The 21,263-nt window shown below is 50.7% G+C and overlaps 9 protein-coding genes across 9 annotated transcripts; 6 read left to right on the forward strand and 3 right to left on the reverse strand.

Annotated features, from left to right (window-relative positions):
- Positions 1 to 603: 603 nt before the first annotated feature.
- ATEG_03541 (peptidase S41 family protein) lies at positions 604 to 2,898 on the forward strand (the record flags this gene model as incomplete). The annotated part of the gene is made up of 3 exons (XM_001212719.1): positions 604 to 1,927; positions 1,992 to 2,122; positions 2,179 to 2,898. The coding sequence occupies 3 exons, from the start codon at positions 604 to 606 to the stop codon at positions 2,896 to 2,898; spliced, it is 2,175 nt and encodes a 724-aa protein (XP_001212719.1).
- Positions 2,899 to 3,746: 848 nt separating this feature from the next.
- Positions 3,747 to 4,582, forward strand: ATEG_03542 (uncharacterized protein; the record flags this gene model as incomplete). The annotated part of the gene is made up of 2 exons (XM_001212720.1): positions 3,747 to 4,002; positions 4,053 to 4,582. The coding sequence occupies 2 exons, from the start codon at positions 3,747 to 3,749 to the stop codon at positions 4,580 to 4,582; spliced, it is 786 nt and encodes a 261-aa protein (XP_001212720.1).
- Positions 4,583 to 5,146: 564 nt separating this feature from the next.
- ATEG_03543 (flavin-containing monooxygenase) lies at positions 5,147 to 7,167 on the forward strand (the record flags this gene model as incomplete). The annotated part of the gene is made up of 4 exons (XM_001212721.1): positions 5,147 to 5,440; positions 5,501 to 5,511; positions 5,559 to 5,811; positions 5,863 to 7,167. The coding sequence occupies 4 exons, from the start codon at positions 5,147 to 5,149 to the stop codon at positions 7,165 to 7,167; spliced, it is 1,863 nt and encodes a 620-aa protein (XP_001212721.1).
- Positions 7,168 to 7,859: 692 nt separating this feature from the next.
- ATEG_03544 (uncharacterized protein) lies at positions 7,860 to 8,718 on the reverse strand (the record flags this gene model as incomplete). Its single annotated transcript, XM_001212722.1, has 2 exons — positions 7,860 to 7,965; positions 8,126 to 8,718. 2 exons carry the CDS (start codon positions 8,716 to 8,718, stop codon positions 7,860 to 7,862), a joined length of 699 nt encoding a protein of 232 aa, XP_001212722.1.
- A 587-nt stretch (positions 8,719 to 9,305) lies between these two features.
- Positions 9,306 to 10,742, reverse strand: ATEG_03545 (zinc-binding alcohol dehydrogenase family protein; the record flags this gene model as incomplete). Its single annotated transcript, XM_001212723.1, has 4 exons — positions 9,306 to 9,844; positions 9,894 to 10,336; positions 10,391 to 10,431; positions 10,488 to 10,742. 4 exons carry the CDS (start codon positions 10,740 to 10,742, stop codon positions 9,306 to 9,308), a joined length of 1,278 nt encoding a protein of 425 aa, XP_001212723.1.
- A 3,018-nt stretch (positions 10,743 to 13,760) lies between these two features.
- ATEG_03546 (putative methionine permease) lies at positions 13,761 to 15,523 on the forward strand (the record flags this gene model as incomplete). Its single annotated transcript, XM_001212724.1, has 4 exons — positions 13,761 to 13,946; positions 14,239 to 14,844; positions 14,892 to 15,298; positions 15,349 to 15,523. The coding sequence occupies 4 exons, from the start codon at positions 13,761 to 13,763 to the stop codon at positions 15,521 to 15,523; spliced, it is 1,374 nt and encodes a 457-aa protein (XP_001212724.1).
- A 290-nt stretch (positions 15,524 to 15,813) lies between these two features.
- Positions 15,814 to 16,771, forward strand: ATEG_03547 (uncharacterized protein; the record flags this gene model as incomplete). Its single annotated transcript, XM_001212725.1, has 2 exons — positions 15,814 to 16,178; positions 16,234 to 16,771. 2 exons carry the CDS (start codon positions 15,814 to 15,816, stop codon positions 16,769 to 16,771), a joined length of 903 nt encoding a protein of 300 aa, XP_001212725.1.
- A 556-nt stretch (positions 16,772 to 17,327) lies between these two features.
- Positions 17,328 to 18,853, forward strand: ATEG_03548 (DUF895 domain membrane protein; the record flags this gene model as incomplete). The annotated part of the gene is made up of 3 exons (XM_001212726.1): positions 17,328 to 18,475; positions 18,527 to 18,623; positions 18,680 to 18,853. The coding sequence occupies 3 exons, from the start codon at positions 17,328 to 17,330 to the stop codon at positions 18,851 to 18,853; spliced, it is 1,419 nt and encodes a 472-aa protein (XP_001212726.1).
- A 670-nt stretch (positions 18,854 to 19,523) lies between these two features.
- Positions 19,524 to 20,012, reverse strand: ATEG_03549 (GlcG/HbpS family heme-binding protein; the record flags this gene model as incomplete). The annotated part of the gene is made up of 1 exon (XM_001212727.1): positions 19,524 to 20,012. The coding sequence occupies one exon, from the start codon at positions 20,010 to 20,012 to the stop codon at positions 19,524 to 19,526; it is 489 nt and encodes a 162-aa protein (XP_001212727.1).
- Positions 20,013 to 21,263: the final 1,251 nt, after the last annotated feature.

Consider the following 21,263-nt stretch of genomic DNA (forward strand, 5'->3'; position numbering starts at 1 on the left):
GCTTCAGCCTCAGACAATCGAACCGGGGAAGACCATGTGAGACCCTGTCCGACCCTGGAATCGGGGGCTTTTGGGGTGATTGCCCGCTGGACCAGAGATTGGGGCGGAAATCTCCTTGGCGTGGATGCTAAACGAGGCTTTTGATGCCGATCCACGGCTGCCTAGCGCACTACACACACTAAAAGAGACGATTTGGCTAGTCAAGCTGCTTAGCCTGGCATAGCCTCAGGGGGAGGATGCAACACTGCCGCAGGACAGTCCTTTCTGCGACCACCGTATGCTGCCGACTTGTCACCGATTCGTCCCACCGTAAGACTGCTGACCACTTCCGCAGCTATTATGTAAAAAGGGTCCCCATACGAGGAGCCTCATCAAAGGGTCTGATGCGTCGGAGCCAATAATAATTGCACTCTAGAGAGGCTTCTCGACCGATCCGCATTATCAGCCTTGGTGGGCTTCAACCGTCGAGGAATACGAAGAGGAGCCAGGCTAAGAAAAGCCTGTCGATATAAATACTGCGTAATGTACCTCTAGATTGGCTTGTCACACACGATCATAATTTTTTCTCTCCACCCAAGAGAGCATACCGAGAGTTGACAGGATATGCGTCTTCTCGGAAGCTCTCTGGCGCTCGCCGCTGTGGCTGCTGCACAGAGTTCGACATTGATCGCAGCTCCCAGCGTCTCCTCCACCCCACTAGCATCCGAGGCCTGCGCCAAAGCCAGCAGACTATACGAACAAAGCCCGTTGAACGTGATCCCCGCCAAATATGCTTATGACTGTTTGAAGTCGGTCCCCGTGGCTGTCGAGGATGACAAGGATCTCATCGACCAACTGAAATTGTACTGGGCTTTCCATTCAGAGACAGGCTACCTGAAGAACCCCCCGAAAACATGGGATCTCGGTCCACTCGATCTCATCGGGGAGCTCGACAAGATCAAGGGGAATATATCATCTTATGAGAGCGAATTCGACGTACAACAGGCCATCCGCGAGCTGACGATTCGGACCGGCAATTTCCACTTCAACTACGTTCCGGACATTTTGCAAGTCTTCATATTCATGCGCACTGTGCAGATCGCCAGTATCTCCGACGATGGGACCACCACCCCGAAAGCATACGTTTGGGAGGACTTGGCGCTCCAGGATGAGGACGACAGCGCAGATATCACGGCCATTACAAAGGTCAACGGCGAGGACGTCCAGGATTATCTGAGCAAAATGGCAGCGCGGGAGCAGTACATCGACGGCGATGCAAGATACAACAGCCTCATGGCGACCGCCTCCAGCTATGGAGCCTTCAACACCCCCAATGGATACAATGCTTACGACGGGCCCACAACCACGCTTACGTTCGAAAATGGCACTCAGCGTACATGGACAAATGTCGCATATGTACTTAAGCCGCTGGACGGCATCACGGACGGAAATTCGTTCTTCGAAACGTTCTGCACCGGCCAATATGCGAGTCTGGATGCATACTTGTCCGAAAAGTCCGGTACACATGCTTGGAGCAAGCGGCAGATCCCCAGTTATAGCTACCCCGATCCCATTGTTCAAGACGAGTCAGGCAAATTGGCCGGTTATTTCATGAACGGCGTGGGCTTCGACGACCTTGCTGTGCTCAAGATCATCAGTTTTGATGTGAGCGGCCCGAACGCAACTTACTGGCAAAGAACAGTCCGGCAATTCCTGCAAAAAAGCAAGAATGCAGGGAAGAAAAAGCTGGTAATCGACCTGCGAGAGAATGGCGGAGGCAGTACCCAGCTTCTTCTCGACACGTTCATGCAGCTTTTCCCCGGCGACGTCCCGTTCAGCGCGCAGCGGTACCGAGCCCAGGAGAACTTCAAGCTCATCGGTGACGCTGTCAATGCTATGCACTCTGACAATTCCATTCGGACGGAAATCGAGATGGACGAATATGCCGGTACGTTTGACACGCCGTGGTCAAGATTTTCTGTGTCTCATTTCTGACAAGTTTGATGGATTAGTTGCCATGTTCCGTTACTGGTCATACTGGGACTTCGTCGACGTCAATGGCGAGAACTTTGACTCATGGAACGAATTCTACGGACCTCACCTCTACAACGGCGACAACTTCACGACGAACATGCGGTATAACGTAAGTTAGATCCTGGGAGAAGGACAGTTGAAAGCGCAGCCACTCACACATCGCAGATGTCCAACAGCAACCGTAATAGTATCCTAGAGACCACCTTCGACTTCCTCGACCCTACTGGAGAGCCTGTATTTACAGCAGAGAATACTGTAATGCTGACCGACGGCCTGTGCGGGTCCGCCTGTGCCTCCTTTCACGAGGAACTGAAGAACATTGCCGGTGTACAGGCTGTTGCCGTGGGTGGTCGCCCTCAAGATGGTCCTATGCAGACTGTCGGTGGCACCAAGGGAGGGGAAGTTCCCAGTTACCTCGCTCTTGCAGGTTATATCCAGACGGTATTTAACAAAACAGAAGCATACGGATTGTCCGGTTACGACGGGCTTGAGACACTCGCCAACCCTCACCCTCTTCTCACGCGTGCCGGTGACGACCAGAGCCGCATTCAGATGCAGGACCAGATCCGAAAGGGCGACGAGTCAGGAGCCGCTCTCCAATACATCTACGAAGCCGCTGACTGTCGGCTATACTACACAACAAAGACGCTGTTCCACCCTGAAGCGATGTGGGAGGCCGCATGGGGTGCGTACCAGGATACCAGCAAATGTGTGAATGGATCTACCAACCAGCCCAGTAGCATCAGTGGAGGATATAAGCCATTTGGCCCTGGGGATTTGAATGGCAAGATGGATCAAAAGTCGGAAAAAAGTGGCGCATCCATCCTGTCTAGTCCGAGCATAGGAGCTGTTGCAGTCGCAGGTTTCATGGCCTTCCTGTTATAACAGGGCGATAGCGAGATTCATTTCTGTTCTGGTCTGGTTTCTTTTTGTCTGTGTATAGTTTCTGTGATCATAAAGACCGTACATTGATACCCATTTTTATGTGTTATTCCCATACCAAGCCAAGCCGATAAACTAGAAGACAAGTTTCATAAATTAAAACTTTTTGGGTAGACGTACCAAGTTCAAGCATATATCCTAGCTTGCGTTGATCACGATGAGTTGGATCCAAGGACTACGTATAGGTTAGATCCCGATATTCAACCGGACAAGACAAATACGATTGGAGGCCTGATTTCTAATCACACTTGACGCTGGAAATGATTTCTAATCAACTTGACAGACATAGCCAAGTTGTTAAATAGGAATCAAAGGACAGGATTGAAATTTAACGGCATTCCTTCCTTCGGAAATATCCGCGGCCATTGTTCGCCAAAATGTCGCCTATTCGGGTGGGACTAATCGGTCTGTCGGGGGCCCCCAGTGACCAGTATGAAGGGACCTCCTGGGCTGCCAGTGCGCATTTGCCCTTTCTTACAGCGTCACCGCACTTCAAAATTGTTGCATTGTTGAACAGCTCCTCTGAATCGGCCAGAGCAGCTATCGCAAAGTGTAATCTTCCCGTAGAAACAAAGGCCTACGGAGACGCCACCGGTAAGCTCCCTGCTTTCTGCTAAAACACAGTCACTCATACTACTATCCTAGATCTGGCCAACGATCCGGACGTTGACTTGGTCGTCTGCTGTGTTAGGGTGGACCGACATCTGCTCACTGTCCGTCCCAGTCTCATCGCGGGAAAGACGGTGTACGTGGAGTGGCCGCTCGACCGTGACCTTGCTACTGCCAAGGAGATGGCTTCCCTGGCGAACGAACATAATGCCAGAACTATTGTTGGACTCCAAAGCAATTTCTCGCCGCTTCTTCGGAAGATGCGATCACTCGTGGAGGGCGGAGAGATAGGGCGAATCCTCACCAGCACCTTTATCGGTTCCTTCGGCAATAACATCGACACGGAGAGCAAGAACGTCAGATATTTCCTCGACCGCAGCGTCGGAGGTAATGTTATGAGTATCCATGTTGGGCACAGTCTCGAGTCGATTATCACCGGTAAGTCATAGTTTGTTCCTCACGATCGCCAGAATCTTACAGTGAACTAGTACTGGGTCAGTTTAAGTCATACAAAAGCTCTAGCACGATTACTCGGCCTGAGCTTGATATCGTCGATCATCAGGCAGGTGACACAATTGTCCAGAGAGCGGTGCTGAATACGGTCCCCGACAACGTTTTGCTCTATGGGGCGGTAGGGCCATCAAACGCCCCCGTGACGGTCAAGTTATATGCTGGCAAGGAATTTCCCGGATCGCCCCGGCTGGACTGGCAGATCCAGGGCACCAAAGGCTGGTTGAGATTGACTTCTCCCGTCCTGTTCCTGAATGTCGGAGACCCAGGAGCGAAACTCGAGATATTCCGCTCAGACACAAGCGAGGTTCAACAGGTGAAGGCTGATTCCGATGAGTGGGATAGCTTCCCTATTGCAGTGCAGAATATTGCACGCTTATACGAGGCGTATAGAGTGGGAGACTGGTATCCGACGTTCGACTGGGCTATCAAGCGGCATGAAATGATAGACACAATGTGGACGGAGTTTGACTCGGACAGACGGGAACAACACACCATCGATGGCTAGTTGGTTGACGTGCTTTGTTGGAGAGGGATATTGACTCTGTTAGTCTGAATACACAACGTACATTGAAATCCTATCTGTCTGCTGGACGCTTACAGTAAGTCAGTAAAATGACGCCATTTACTCCGCCTCTTTGGTGACCAGCGCCAACAGAACGCCATAGTTGGCCACTTGCTACAACGATACCGATAAGAATCCTCGATTTCAAATACGCACAGTTTTTGGGATTTGCAAAAAGCATTACCGTAAATTGTGGCATCATCTTGCGCCGTAATGATGCGAAGCCGATCATCCGGCAGCCTTGGTTGACCAAACACCGTAGGTCCAGGGAGCGCAGTATATCCGACGGTGGAAATACCAAGAGTAAAGGTATCCATAACACGCCCAGGATACCCGGCAAGAAGTAAGTCACGAAATGAAGGATGGCACCCCGCACGAGTATGCGCAATTGGAGCTACATCATGCAACATTTGGACCGGACGACAATATAAGAACCCCCAGAAATGTACAACTGCCTCTTACTCCAATAAAAAGATCCCAGCCACGTTCAGGAAACGAGTCTCCCCGATGGCAGCAGTTGAAGGACAGACCATCCCCCAGCCCGTGTTCCCGTTTCCCAATGGCCATGCGTCGTCAACGGCCGGGGACTTCTCTCGGGCTATCAAACAGCTGTCTGTGACCGAGAAGGAGGTGGAGGGCACGAAGCCGTCATTCGAGCTGGAGGAACATCCGATAGATGAGGTTCGTCCGATCAAGGTCGGCGTCATTGGAGCAGGACTATCGGGTATTACGGCCGGGGTGTTGCTACCGGCGAAACTACCTGGGCTAGATCTGCGGATCTACGATAAGAACGAGGATGTGGTGCGTACACACCGATTCAAATCTTGCTTGAAAATGTTCATGTATGCTAATCTCATATAGGGAGGAACATGGTAAGACAACATCTTCCACATCAAAGGTCGCGAACTGAGCGGTACAGGTTCGAAAACACGTATCCCGGCGTTCGATGCGACATCCCAGCCCATGTATACCAGTCTGGATTCTCACCGAATACGCAATGGACGGAAGAGTTTGCCCAAGGACACGAAATCCGGGCTTACTGGCAGGGACTGGCTCGGAAGTACGACGTGTATAAGTACCTGCGGTTTCAGCAACAGATCAAACAGGCCGTATGGATCTCCAATCAGGGCAAGTGGAAAGTGACGATCGAGGACTTGCGTGAGCCAGGAAAGGTAGGGCGGCGAGGAAGTCATGGCCAAATGGACCAACGCTGACTTTGCAAGATCTACGACGAGTACCTTGACGTTTTGATAAACGCCATCGGCCACTTCAATGCCTGGAAGCTGCCAGATTACCCTGGCCGGGATGAATACCAAGGAGCTCTATTCCACTCCTCGCACTGGGACCACAATGTTGACCTGAAGGGCAAACGAATTGCCTTGATTGGAAACGGAGCGTCTGGGCTGCAGGTGTTGCCATCAATCCAGCCCATTGCTGAGCACGTCGATCACTATGCGCGTAACAAAACGTGGATTGCCGATTCATTCGGCACAACAGGTGTACGTCGATTGGAACCGAACTTGTTCCCCGCCGACCAGCTGGAGGGCTTCAAAGACCCGGATGTCTATCTCGCATACCGCAAGAAGGTGGAAAGTGGCTACTTCTCCCGCTTTGGCGCCATCTTCAAGGATTCCCCAGAGAATCGGGACCAACGGGAGAAATGGACACAACTCATGCTCCAGCGGATCAAAGACAAACCAGAATTGGCTGATAAGATCATCCCCGACTTTCCGCCCAACTGTCGTCGACCAACCCCCGGTCCAGGGTACCTCGAGGCTCTGACGAAGGAGAACGTCAGCTATATCCAGACGCCGATCCAGAGATTCACACCTACCGGAATTGTCACCACGGATGGAGTCGAGCGTCCAGTGGACGTGGTGATCTGTGCTACCGGCGCCAACGTGGACCACGCTCCACCCTTTTCCATCATCGCCGACGGGGTCGACTTGAAGACTGCATGGAAACACGACGGTCTATTTGGTTTCCCTTACAACTACCTCGGTGTAGCCACTCCTGGTTTTCCGAATCTCCTTTGGATTGGGGGCCCCCACTCGACAGGCCACAGTGGTAGTGTCCCAAATAGTATCGAAAATCTGGTCACATATATCGCCAAGCTGCTGCGCAAATTGCGAAGCCAAGGGATCAAGGCAATGTCCCCATCGAAACAGGCGACGGATGATTTTGTCGAGTACTGTGATCGATTCTACCCTCGAACCGTGTGGACTGCCAACGATGACTCGTCTCCTGGTCAGAAAAACTGCAGCTCTTGGTACAACGGCGGTCGTCCAGGAGGGCGTGTCCATGGACTGTTCCCCGGGAGTGCTGTTCATCTGAACTATATTCGCAGGGACCCTCGCTGGGAAGACTGGGAATATACCTACACGAATCCCAGTGGCAACCGTTTTGCGTACTTCGGAAATGGATGGACTTCCCGAGAACTGCAGAAAGATGCAGATTTAACGCCACACTTGAAGCGGCCGGATGAGATTGATTTGCGCTCATATCTAGAGGGGTGGTGGGACGTGTAGATTATTTATAGAATGTATCGGGCACATTTTCCAGAATATTTCTATCTATACCTCATGTTACTCAATCGAGTGCATTCAACACACAATATATATTTACTATGGTCCCTGGTCCAATACATAACTGGGCACATCTTCTCCCTCTCGCCAGAAATACTTCGCTCCTGGGTGGGATTCCGGTAGGCGTGAGTGTCCCCCTTGCCCGTAGATGTTCTCACGGAATGTCCCTCCCTTCACTGCATATTCAGTGTGAAAGATTCCTCTTCTCTGTAACTCAGGGATCAGATATTCGATAATGTCATCAAACGTCTCGGGAATACTGGCATAGCTCAGATTGAACCCGTCCACATCACCAACCTCCACCCAGCGTTCAAGCTCATCAGCCACTGTTTGTGGACTTCCAATGATCTTGGCTCCATTCCCACCCATTCGAAGGTACTCGGCGATGGTCTTCTTGTCCCATTTTTTCCCTTCAGTTCCGGGCACTGTGCTCGCCCAGTGGTTGACCATACTGCGAATGGCTGGCTGCTCGACGAATCGGAAATCCTCATCATCGGCATACTTGGATAGATCGTAACCAGACCATCCGCCGAAGAGTGCCAATGCTCCTTCGGGGTCCCCATACTTCGCCAACTCGTCAAACTTGTCTTGAGCAGCCTGATCTGTCTCGGCCACTATGGCGAGCGCACCGGCAACTATCTTGATCGAGGACGGGTCCCGTCCAAGGGCCTGTGCCTGTTGCCGAATACTGTCCACGGACGGCCGAATGAGCTCTGGCTTTTGCCCCCCGAGGAAGATAGCCTCCGCGTGTTTAGCGGCGAAAGCCTTCCCTGCAGTCGAAGTCCCAGCTTGTAACAGAAAAGGAGTACGTTGCGGACTGGGTTCGCATAGATGAGGGCCTGGGACGTTGAAGTACTTGCCCCTGTGGTTGATCTGGCGGACGGCTCTTGGGTCGGCATACCCCGACACGCCGTCCTTTGTTGTATTCACCGCATCGTCTCTCCATGAGCCTTCCCACAGCTGATAGGTCACGTTGAGGTACTCATCTGCGATGCAATATCGCTCATCGTGTTCAATCTGCGTGTCTAAACCAAAGTTCCGCGCCGCCGAGTCCAAGTAAGACGTGACAATATTCCACCCCACCCGACCGTTGGTTAGATGGTCGACCGTGGAGAAGCGGCGGGCCAGAGCATAGGGTGCATCGTAGGTCGTAGAAGCTGTCACCCCGAATCCAATACTGTGGGTGGCAGCAGCCATCGCCGGAATGCTGTATAGTGGGTCGTTGATGGGGAATTGCGCCGCGGCTGGAATCGTAGGGTCAAGATTCCTGGGTCCTTTGTACACATCGTAGCCACCGAGAACATCGGCGAAGAAAATGGCGTGGAACTTGGCAGCCTCGAGCTTCTGAGCTAGGGAGATCCAGTGTTGGAGAGACTTGTATCGCGGACCCTGGTCCTTTGGATAGCGATGCAAGCCGGGATTGAGATGGCAGGGAGATTGCATCGCAAATGCATTGAGTATGAGCTGCTTCTTTGGCTTATCGATTGAACCCATGTTGAAATGCGAAGGTTCTGTAAGTTGCGATCGACGAATATGGCTGTGATCTGGAGAGTACTGAGTGGCTCAGTAGTGGTCCAACGCCGTGATATTGAGACGCACGACAACGAGTTCTCCCTATAATGACATACTCCGGTAATAGTGGTAAAGTCAAGACTAGGTACCTAGAGTCCACATTCACCATAATACTTGGGAACAATACATCCGCTCCACATGCCTGATGAACAGGTGAATCATTTTACTCCAGCCTACTCATTCCCTACGTTCCCGGATAGCGGGAGACGCGTGCTCGATTGCGCCAGTCTGGGCACCTATGATGAGATGAATTGGAGATTGTATTCTATTTCTCCAACAATGCATATCCTCGTCTGATGGACCTGATTTGGATTAGGGCCCTTAGCTGCGAATTATGGATGTTCCCTGGCTTCTCGGCCGGGTGGCGCATAAGAGCTCTCTGTACTAGGCAGTTGCAATGAGACTTGCTTGATATGACCTCGTGGGCGTGGATCGTTCATTATTGGCCCGCCACATATTAGAAGTACGTTCATATAGAGGAATGAGAGTGAATGAAATTAGTCTTATGTCTAGGCTTCCAGATCTACTACCACCCGTTTTCCTGACGCCGTGCCAAGTCGAAGGAGTTCCAACGCTTCATTGATGCTCGCCAGCCCGCCGGGTTTGCGAACAACCTCCGGTAGTTCTATAGCATCGGACTGTAGCATCTTCTCTAACCATGTCACCAAGCTTGATCCGACCGCGGGAGACGTGTGGAAGATTTTAATCGGGACCGTGTGGTAGATAGTTCCGGCTGCTCGCTCCTTCGGCAGCCCCGTCAGCCCAAGGAGATGGGCATGCGATCCGTCCTCGTTTACAGAGGTGTCAAGGGCTCTTTGAAGGAGTGCCGCCGTATCCTGTCCCACTATGTCAATCGCATATCGAAGTCGTCCTTGTGTCACCCCACGAATGATCTCAATCGCCCTCTCTGTATTGTGGCGGTCAACCAACACATCTGCGCCGAGTTCGACTAGTCTTGATCCGTGACGTGCAATATCAGCCACACATATCACCTTGAGGTTCGCCATTTTCGCAAGTTGCAGCGTGATAAAGCCAGTAGTTGTCGAAGCTAGAAGTGGTTAGAGCAACACAGTCGTAAGGGAACATAGTTGACACACCTCCCCAGATAGCAATCCACTGTCCTGGTTTGAGGCGCTCAACATCATTCAGTCCCGAATAGCATTCGTTCCTTATATCAGCTGGGATGTGGTCCTCGTCCACCTGGCGGATAATATCCACCAAATTAGGCCCCCGACAGGCGGCGATCTGCGAGAAGTCCAGTCCAAGCGATATTCCCAGAGCCAGGGCTGATGCCACAAATGCGACCCCCAAAGACGATGCGGCGTGGATCGGCTTTCCTCGTGGAATGCGCGCGGCGTTATAGTGGGTAGCTACGGCATATTCCTGGAAGGCAGCTTTGCGAATATCCCGATAGTCGGTGGAGGGAACAAGCACAATGTCTCCGATGCGCAATCGTGCCGACTGATCTGCTTTGACGACCACTCCCGCAAGATCACGACCGTTGATCCAGGGAAAGCTGGGAATTCCAAAGTTGTACGCCCTGGTGAATGCTTGTTAGCAGGCGGTTGGATAGATCAACGGGGAGGGTTCTTACGGCCCCTTCCAGTCTACGGGATTTAACCCGATGGCTTGGATCTATACACCGTTAGCTAGATGTTTATTGAGTATCTGCACTCTCTGAAATATATTACCTTGACCAGGACTTCGTCTTTATTCAGGACCGGGGGGATTTCATGATCGTCCACAAGGGTATATTGCTCGCGAGCCCTTTTCAGGAGCAGGGCCTTTTGTATCGGTTTCTGTGCATGCTGTCCACCGGATTCGTCGGCAGGAGCAGAAGAATGGAACGAGGCTCTCTGTTCTATCGTGACTGCATCGTAGAACATAGAGTGGTGGTGCTTCTCTTCCAGATGCGCGGGGTGCGTGTACGCTGATATGGCCGCCATGGCGCTGTCGGTCCAATCGTTCTCGGAAAGGCTGGACAATGACTATTCCAGGATGCTCAGGAGTAAGGGCAGGATCTCGGTCGTCCTTTAAGCTAGGATCAGCACGGCAACGTGTATTGGGTAAAGGATGTGCCACCAGATCGGCCCTCGCGATAGCCGCACGAGTCGTTCCAAAGCCCGTCATTGAACAAGAGCCCGATTTCTAATCATCTCGTAATTTTCAAAACGTAGTTGGAGTCATTTATCGCGTTTCGGAGTCAACGCACTTCGTAGCCATTGCGAAGGTCGGGGTGCGGATGACGTGATAGTCATCGTCTTGGATGAGGAACAGCATGGATCAGTTGGCATAAGCAATTGCGTTATAAGGGAATTTGCAAGCGGACGTCCTACAACGTATATTGGTTACGTGCCTACGTATCTAGGTGCGCAGGATGTCAGTTTAATTTGGTTGCGCTGCTTGGACTGAAAGCTTTTCCGGGTCGAGTAGGTAAGTCTCGGACATCTTGCTGTCTTGGTGCCTGAGGCCGCATCACTTCATTGACTCCATTCCGGATATGGAGGGCGGCTTCCTCGGCTCTTCCACCGTAAAACATAATACGGTTGCCAGTCGGGGAGGAAAGCGCAATGGAAATGGTCTCGGGTGTTGGCTTCACTCATTGTATAGTTGCCTTTTTCGGCCTAGCGCCTGCCTGCCTTAATATCTCGAGAGGCCTGCAGGACTTCACCCACAATCCAACCCAACAGGCTTCCTTGTTCACTCCCGTTGACAAAATTTACCACCAAGGCTTCACTATCAAGCAATCGGTGACTAGCACTCAAGTGACCCGTGAAGGTCGCCCATCCCGGCCCATCACGACCACCACCACCAGGTCGCTTCCTCTTCCTTCTTCCTTCCTCTCCCAACCGATTCAAGTCCTCCATCAGTCGCTCCCCTGCCTAAAATGGCCGTATCGATATTCGAACGGTGTGGGTGCTCGCTTTCGGCCATGCTAAGCCATGATTGCAGGGTACCGTGAGCCACCAGGGGACGAACGGGGGTTCCACCTGGTGTTGATACACCAAGACATTGTCCGGACGGCTTCGGTACTTAAGCAGAACTCATGAATCCAAACATGTCTAGATATAGCTAACACGTGCAACAGCTGCCCGGACGGCCGCAGTTATCTCCTGCCCCTGCCGCCCCAGAATATCGACTGGGAGCCAGACGAAAACTGGCCCCGTGCAATGTCCAGAAATCGGCTAGTGAAATCAGAATACAATGGCATCGGATATTGGGCACTGTCCGATCTCCTTGGGCTCTTCATGAGCTCGTTGGGCCCAGGCTCCTCTGGGAGCAACAATGCGTGCTTTCTATCTGCCGCTTACAGCGGTATTCGGACGTTGGTGCAGCAAGCTGATCGTAGAGAGCCAAAACCAGGTTCTCTCTTGGAGCATTAAGAGAGGCCTTGGCTGGCTGTCATAGACCGTGCGCGCTGCGGGATCATTAGATCTCCGTTGCTAACCTTGGCCAATTGGTCACAAGCGTGGACGCCCACCATCCGACAGAGGGGCAAGAAGCACGGCAAACAATTTGGTCGCTGCGGGGAGACGTACCCCTTTCGCAAGCTCCTCATGTCTTGCCCACCAGATGAAGCGGCAAGGTTTCACGGGCTAGCGTTGAGTGACAAGTACATATATAGAGACCCCATATTATGATGATCGATTGGCCGGGCGAGTTTGGAACAATCTTTGGGATCCGTGCGCTAACTGCCAGGAACTGTTTCGCATACATGGAGGCACGGTTGTTGACAGTCAAGCTGGGAGCCAGGGAGCTCCACCTTAAATTCCGGGGAGATGTATGCAACTTCACCCCCAGTCTGTTCTACAGTAGTTAAGCAGGATTGCATTTGGGTTCGTTACTTGTATGTCTGGACTGTCTTGCTACCTAAACTTAATGAGAACCATGATGTCTGAATGAGGGTACTCGGATTGCCACGCTGGGATCAGTGCCGATAGGCTACAGGTCGCTTCTAAGGCTGAGATAATTAAGGTAAAGACGAGATTCCAAACAGAATGCTGTGAACATTTGATGCCAGCCCATTGAACTGGTTCAGAGTGATATACAGGTAGGTATATTTTACTATAGGGTCGAACTGTGGTGGTTACCCCGCAACGGAATTACAAAGGCTTTTTGCAAAGAACTATAGGTGTCTTCGTTGCGGACTCCACATTGTCTTGGAGGGGATCAGCCCGGCGGAGGATAACCGGTAATGGCCATAGGGCAGGAACCGCCTACCTGCGTTGGGGGCGCCGTTTAGGCTGGATCAGCTGGTTGATAGGCACTGATATGGTGTAATATTGTGCAATAGATGATATTGTGATGTGATGGCCAAAGACAGCCACCAACTTCCTCCCCATCAGTTGAATCAGGACCCACTTCCTTGCAAATACTCACGATAAGGGAAAATGCTTGCGCATACAGCTGGAGTTCGATAATAGAGAAACCCAGCCCATAGTGAAATGGGTATCTGCACCCATAAAAAAGGGAGACAGGATGTCTCAGGTGAAGCAGTAGTAATCATGCATTTGATATGGTGCTCCAATCGCGTCCCATTGTGATATTGCCACAAAATCCCACGCTGAACACCCTAGGCTCAATCACCATTGATAAGTGAGAGTTACAGACGTTGAAGATATATGAGTAAGTTGGAAAAATACCCTTCCACTGCAACTGTCGTACTACACCAAAATAGGACGTACAAGCATATTAGAATTGCTCTATACCATCAGCTGTGAGGAGTTGGGATGTAAGCCTAATGCACATATCTTTTTGACCAATCTTCGGCATGTTTGATGCTGTACTACTCATTGCATGACAGTGCCTAATATACCGCAGTGATGGCGTGCCTGGTGATTGGAAATGCCTTTTGTCAGCATGGTCATAGAGATAATGCATTATTATTATATTCTGTCACCTGGTGTATTCTCGACGTTCATGAAGTGTGAACCATTGGAAATACTGATCCGGCTCCTGTCGATATGGTCTACATGGAACAACAGCCGCTCCTAGGGAACCGTCCGACGGAGTACGACACCCTGCGACGAGCCTCCATTCCGCAGGTGCCGAATTTGCCACGCGAACAGTCACTGTCTTGGACGAGCTCTTACATCTTAGTCGTATCTCGTGTGATTGGGAGCGGAATCTTTGCGACGCCCGGGTCCATTGTAAGGTCTACTGGCAGCGTGGGATTAGCCTTTGTTGTTTGGACGGTTGGGACTCTCTTGGCTGCCTGCGGGCTAGTCGTCTCACTGGAGTATGGGTGTATGCTTCCTCGATCCGGAGGAGAGAAGGTATACATACCGCGCGCGAAAGCAGATTGTTGATGACTAAATCCCAGTGGCATAGGTCTACCTCGAATATACATACAGAAAACCGCGATTTCTTGCTTCAACACTAATCGCGGTCCAAGCAGTATTGCTTGGTTTCACAGCTAGTAACTGTATTATCTTTTCGAAGTACACCCTGTTTGCACTTTGCGACGATCCGACAGACCGCCAACAAATCTATCTGGCTGTTGGATTACTCACCTTCATCACAATCATCCACGGCGTTTTTCCTAGGACCGGGATATGGATTCAGAACCTACTGGGATGGACCAAGATTGCTGTCGTCACCGCCATGTCTGTCACAGGCCTCTGGGTCATTCTCTTCCGCCATAATTATTCGGGTGTGTCCCAGGACAATCTGACGGCATTCTCTTACGACCGAATATGGGAAGGTTCGAAATGGAGCTGGAGTCTACTATCTACGTCTTTGTTCAAGGTCCTATATTCATATGCCGGGTTAAACAATGTCAACAATGTTCTGGGTGAAGTACAGGACCCCGTTCGGACATTGAAAACAGTTGCTCCGGTTGCTATGCTTACCGCTAGTGCCCTTTATCTTGTGGCCAATATCTCTTACTTTTTGGTCATCCCACTGGACCAGATCAAGGAGAGCGGAGAGCTTGTAGGGGCACTATTGTTCGAACGTGTCCTGGGTCCTCACGTGGGGAGGGTTATATTTCCGATTGCTATTGCCATCTCGGCTGCTGGCAATGTGATGGTGGTGACATTCGCACTGGTACGGTTGTATACCTCTACGCCAATGTGTACGTTATTGACATCCAGGAACAGGCACGGGTTAATCAGGAAATTGCTCGGCAAGGCTTTTTGCCGTGGCCTAGGATCCTATCATCATCGGCTCCATTTGGGGCACCTCTGGGAGGTCTTCTTGTGCATTATGTGCCCTCTATTCTCGTGATCGCGCTTCCGCCCCAGGGAGACGTCTACAACTTCATACTAGACGTCGAGGGCTATCCAGGTCAATTGTTTGCATTGGCGTCAACAGTCGGTCTTATCATCTTACGTCGAAGGGAGCCTCTCCGCCCACGTCCATTCCGTGCGTGGTTACCGGCCGTCTATCTGCGGATCTTAATTTGCCTGGCATTGTTGACTGCGCCTTTCGTACCCCCAGCAGATAGAAAGGGTGATGTACATTTTTTCTACGCGACATACGCTATTGTTGGGATGGGAGTGTAAGCGCCATGCCTCCCCCAGCCTAGTCTACAGTAACTAACTTGACCAGGGTTGTGTTTGGTGTTGCTTATTGGTATGTCTGGACTGTGTTGCTACCTCAAATGGGTGGGTATAAACTTGACGAGAAGGATGACGTTCTGAATGATGGCACTCGTATTACCAAGCTTGTTCGTGTATATGGAAGCGATGATGCGGGGGTTGCGCCGGCCCATGTGGTGGATTAGAAATACATCCGATTTATAATATGCCTAGTACATTCTATTCGTTTATGCCACACCACCATCGGGGAATGTGTCACAGGTGCTTCATTTGCTTCACCAGAGTGTCTAATGCTTCGTTGATAGTGGCTGGTTTTTTTTAAATAGCTACTGTCGTCAGAAATTGCGTGCGAATATGACAAATCCACGGTGCTGTACTCGGAGGGCTATAAAAGCTCTGTGATAACCGATGAATCCTGAGTTCTATCATCAGCAGATCTCTATATCCACCATTTAATTCACATTCTATATCTACAATGGCCGCCGCTACTGTCCAATCTCAGAGCTCCTTCGTCGAGACTTCACGGCCCTCGAGCTCTAATGTCTTATCCTCAGTCCGGGAGAAACCTCATGACGTCCACACGACATTGAACTTCGTGAAAGTCATGCCGGATGGCTCCCATCTCGCTCCGAATTACGTTGGCCGGCCAGAGACGTACGACAGACCCGTGGAAGCCCTACCAGTCATAATTCACGACGTCAGTGGTCGAGAACTCGAATACACACTCGATAGCCACGGATTCCAGTTTTACTATCATGAAAGCCGGACGAAGAACTTTGATGATAACGATCAAGTAAGGAGCGAGTACTATCCAGAGACGGAGCAGTTGCTTAAGGATGCGTACGTAACCGACGCCCTAAGTCAAGGAGCCCTTTCTAATTAGGACTTTCACCAGAACCGGTGCTTCTCGAGTGTTTATTTTCGATCACACTATCCGGCGACAGACCAAGAATGATGGTGTTCCCGAGTCCGAGAGGCGAGGACCGGTGCAGCGTGTCCATATCGACCAATCCTACGACGCGGCCAAGGAGCGCGTCCTGTATCATCTCCCCGAGGATGCACCGGAACTTCTCAAGGGGAGATATCAGATTATCAACGTCTGGCGGCCCATTAAAACCATATTGAAGAGCCCCTTGGCAGTCGCGAACGCGCATTCCGTATCCGACAGCGATATCCTCCCCGTCAAGCTCATATACCCTAATAGGGTTGGGGAGACATGTACGGTCAAGCCGAATCCTAATATCGAGTGGTACTACCGGTATGGACAAACCCCAGACTTGGTCACCTTGATCAAATGTTTCGATTCTAAGACCGATGGCCGGGCCCGGAGGGTCCCGCACTCTGCCTTTGTCGATCCGGCGACGGAGCATGAAGCCCCCCGGGAAAGTATCGAAGTTCGCGCCCTTGTTTTCCATCCTGACGATAGGGAGTGAAACGTGGCGCAATCCTTCTTGTTACAAGGAGCTTAGGATGGTGACACTGTAAGCAAGGGTCTGTCAAATGCCGAGCCTGTTTGTGTTCCGAAGATTACAGAGGGAAATTGCTAGCGCTTGGTCTACTGTCATTTTTCATACATACGATCATTAATATATGGTGGATTCCTTTATCATCAATGAAATTATTCTTCTAGCGCCTTTGAGTCTGTATGTTGGGAGTTCTTCATACGTACCTTTTGTGGGGCAGGTCTGTCCCGAAGAGATGTCAATATTGTTGCCAAAATGCCGTGCGAGCACGTAATCTTCCTTCAAACCGACGACACCCAGATCATCGAAGACGCAATCACAAGGTTCTTCTGTAAATTACCCGCGTAGCTCTGCAGTTGTGGAGGTCCCGGTATTATGGAGACTTTATTCTAGACGGTTGAAAAAGCTAGAATGCAGTTGTCCGCTAGTGGGCGTATAGCATGAACGCAGCCTTATAAACAATGCTCCCAGCTCCTGGTATCACTGATAAACACCAACATCTCATAATATATCCAGATTAGTCGGGATGGAAAAGTCCATACAACCTACTGCCGAAGATATCGGCCACGGAGAGAAGGAGCCAGGTAGGCAGCGTGTCCTCATTCCTCCAATCAAGAACCTAACAACAATAGTAAAATGGTACCGATCTACCTTTTACAATGCTCTTGTCCTAGGGCTCTGCAACTTTCTCGCTCCAGGCATTTGGGGAGCAATGAACTCGCTCGGTGGAGGCGGCGCTGAGAAGCCATACCTCGTCAATACGGCGAATGCGCTCACGTTTTGTCTCATGGTCGTCTCATGCTTCTTTGGCAGTGTTGTTGTTCGGTACATCGGGATCAAATGGACCCTGGTCGTAGGGACCATTGGCTATGCACCATACGCTGCAGGCCTCTACACCAATAACCGGTTTGACAGCGAATGGCTTACGATTTTCGGCGCCGCTCTCTGCGGTCTCTCTGCCGGAATCTTCTGGATGGCAGAGAGTGCGATAGCTCTATCCTATCCAGAGCCATATAATCAAGGACGATTCCTTGGTTTCTGGCTGAGCTTCAGAGTCGGTGGGCAAATAGTTGGCGGTGCTATCAACCTCGGAGTCAACGCCAAGCGCTCGACTGCCGGGAGTGTCTCCTACACTGTCTACATCATATTCATTGCGCTTCAGGCAATCGCTCCTTTTGCTGGGCTGCTGTTGAATTCTCCGTCCAGAGTGCAACGATCAGACGGCCTTCCAGTCAAACTTCGCATCAGCAACAGCCCATTGGTTGAGTTGAAGGCAATGTGCAAGTTGTTCGTGAGCCGGAATTACCTGCTGATCGTGCCGCTCATCTGTCAAGCTGTCTTCACCGAGGCAGTCATGTTCAGCTATCTCTCACTTTGGTTTTCAGTCCGTGCCCGTGCGCTGGGCTCGTTGCTGTCCGGAATAATGGCACTGATAGCAGGCAATCTCCTCGGCGCGTACCTTGACCAGGAGTGGATTCGCCTGAAGATCCGGAGCCGTGCAGCATTCGCCACCATACTCAGTCTCCAGGGAGGATGGTGGATCTGGGCAACAATATTGGTCACGGAATACAGAAAAACACAGCCGACTTATGACTGGGTAGATGCGGGATTTGGTCGGGGGTTTGCTGTATATCTTTTCTGGGTGGCTGGATTCCAGTTGAACTACATGTTCCTGTATGTCTTACTCAGACTTTACCAGATCTATGCTGACTGGGTTCCTTTCAGGTACTTCGTCGTCGGAAACATCGCTAGCGATGACGAAGAGGTCGTTCGCATTGCTGGTCTACTTCGAGGCACGGAATCTGCAGCTCAAGCCGTTTCGGTGAGTTTTATTCCAATCCATAATGTGTTTGAGACTGACTTATATATGTGCTGTAGTACGGAGTTAGCAGTATTCCAGTCATGGCAAGCGTCGGTAATATTTATCTCAACTTCGGACTGTGGGCAGTTTCTCTTGTTCCTGCCTGGCTCGTCGTCAGGGAGTTTGGAGTTTCCATGGGCGATAGAAAAGTGTTGCGAGAGCAAAGGAGGACTGGTGAGGCCGCAAATTAATATCCTTTCCTGAGCATATTCTTGCATGGAATGGTAGCGTGTCGGATTGGATGTGCCAGTGATTAGCCATGTTATATAGATATCACGTATGTCCCTGAAAGACTTATATAGGATTTTATCCACTTGGTGAAAATGGGGGATATTAAAGCGACTTGACAAATGCACACTCTTTTCGTCATAATAGGAGAATAAGGAAGTAAGTTATATGGTGAATAGTTGCTGATGTTTTGGTGAAACCATCTCAACCACACGAATCATTAAGACATATATTTCTTACCTGGTCAACCTCCACGACCACTCTGCCGAACGCAAGCATAGTTATAACACACATATCAATGGCAACTACAATACTGAACTAATTACACACACCACAGACACACAAGGCATGTTAGGGACCAGACTGTCATCCGAATAGATCTTCACACACCAGGTTCTCATCTATTATTTCTCTATCCCAAAAAGAGTCTCTCTGCGCCAGCCTCACGCATAGGATAGGAACGAGCACAGTCCAGTTCGAGACATCATAGACAAATCAGAAACCTGGCTTGACATTCCAAGGATATCTCAAGAAGAATATCAAACTAACAGACGCAAGGGATGGTTGGGCAATGAGGCCCTTGGTCTAGACAACATCCCTTTCTCCAAGACGACAGCGAGTCCACCAGTCGAATTACTCCAACCGCCCTGCCACTTTCTTCAGTGCAGTTGTTGCACAGGCCTCGTCAAAATCTCCGCTGGGAGCACCACCAACACCGACTCCGCCAATCGTTTCATTGCCGACGGTAATTGGTACACCACCACCCAGGATGAGGAAGCCGTCAATTGCCACAAGCTGAGAAGCGCCGGGATTTTGAATATTCTCCACCATGGTGCTTGTTGCTGTACGCGATGACGCAGCCGTATAGGCCTTTCGGCGCGCCGCCTCAGGGGTGTGAATGGCTGCATTATCAGCCCGAAGCAGAGCGCGCAACACACCCCCACGGTCAACAACAGCTGCTGACACGCTGTATTGCTCTTGGGCACAGGCCTGCACGGCCTCTTGGGCGATATCGAGAGCCAGACTAAGGGGGATATTTTGTTGTTGAAGGACGTTTGAGGATGCAGCGGTTGAGAAGACTGCTGCCACGCAGCCAAGAATGATCCAGGGCTTCATCACCATTTTGTCTTTCCAACTTGTAGCCTTGTATAGGGCTGGATAGTTTTCGGACGCTCTTGTTGTAATGTACCGATGCGTGGAAACGCGTATTGGTCGTGGATATCTGTTAGGAAGGGCTCGTAGACATGGACCAGAAACTGGACCAAGGTCCTTGGACATTTCCGTACTTAAATAGAAATTCGATGAGAAGTAGCCCACTCAATGGGACAACTGCCAAGTCCCTACCCTGGGACCAAGGCCGATATGAGATAAATTCAGGCCACTGTGAGGTTAGGCTACCAGATGTTAATCATTTGCAGACATCAGATCCATGGAATGCATTGCTGCGCCTCTATGGCTGCCTACAGTCCATCAAGATGGCTAGGTCACGATTTCGCTGCTCGGCAACTACCGAGCGCCGCTTCTCGGCGAGTGCCGCAACGAGCCATTGGCATCTGGATATGAACTAGGATAAGCTAAACGGAGCACTGTATTAACACATGTAGTTCCATGATACTTTATATTAGAATCAAGTGGAACCCCTGAGATGCTTGTAGATACATAGTCCAGTGCAGAAGACGTGGTTGTGCTAGAGCTAACAAGAGAAAATGGTGTCTTTACAACAGGCAGGAGAAAAACCAGTACGCTGATCCAGACTGGAGCTGCAAGAAAATACCTAGGGATGAATTTAACTATATGGCAGCTGTTACTGGGGATTGAACAGGCCATTACAAAAGAACAAATAAGAGGACAAGGATCCAACCTGCTCTTGATTTTCGACTTGATAGATCAACAACAGATATCACCAACGGTGCTAACATATATATCAAAGTGTGAATAGCTCCCTGGGCTCGTGAATGATATTCAGAGCCATTCTAGAAGCTCAGTTTCTGTGAATCTCCCGCTTCAAAGAGCCCCCTAGGTCACTGGGTCGTACCCTCGTCCGCTTTCTCGATGCATGACCTTTTGTAGAAGTCACCCTGAAATTCCGTTACATCTTCGAACAGTTTGCTCAAATCCCATACGTACCTACCTGCTTGAATGGAAAGCTTTGACCTACTCCTTTTTTAGCCTGGCCCTTTAGACGGCGAATTTTCCTCCGTGGAGAAATCACCAGTCCGCATTTGACCTTGCCAGGGGCCATGTAGCCAAATAGATCACCACATATAGATGGTGGTAAGTATAGAACTGGGAAGATAAATACAACAACCACCCTTGAGCGAGAGTTCTTCGCTCTATCTCTTCTCCGTGTTCCGGTTCCTGCAGGTCACGACG

This window comes from Aspergillus terreus, genomic scaffold (genome assembly GCF_000149615.1).
Source record: "Aspergillus terreus NIH2624 scaffold_4 genomic scaffold, whole genome shotgun sequence".
NCBI classification, from domain to species: Eukaryota; Fungi; Ascomycota; class Eurotiomycetes; order Eurotiales; family Aspergillaceae; genus Aspergillus; species Aspergillus terreus.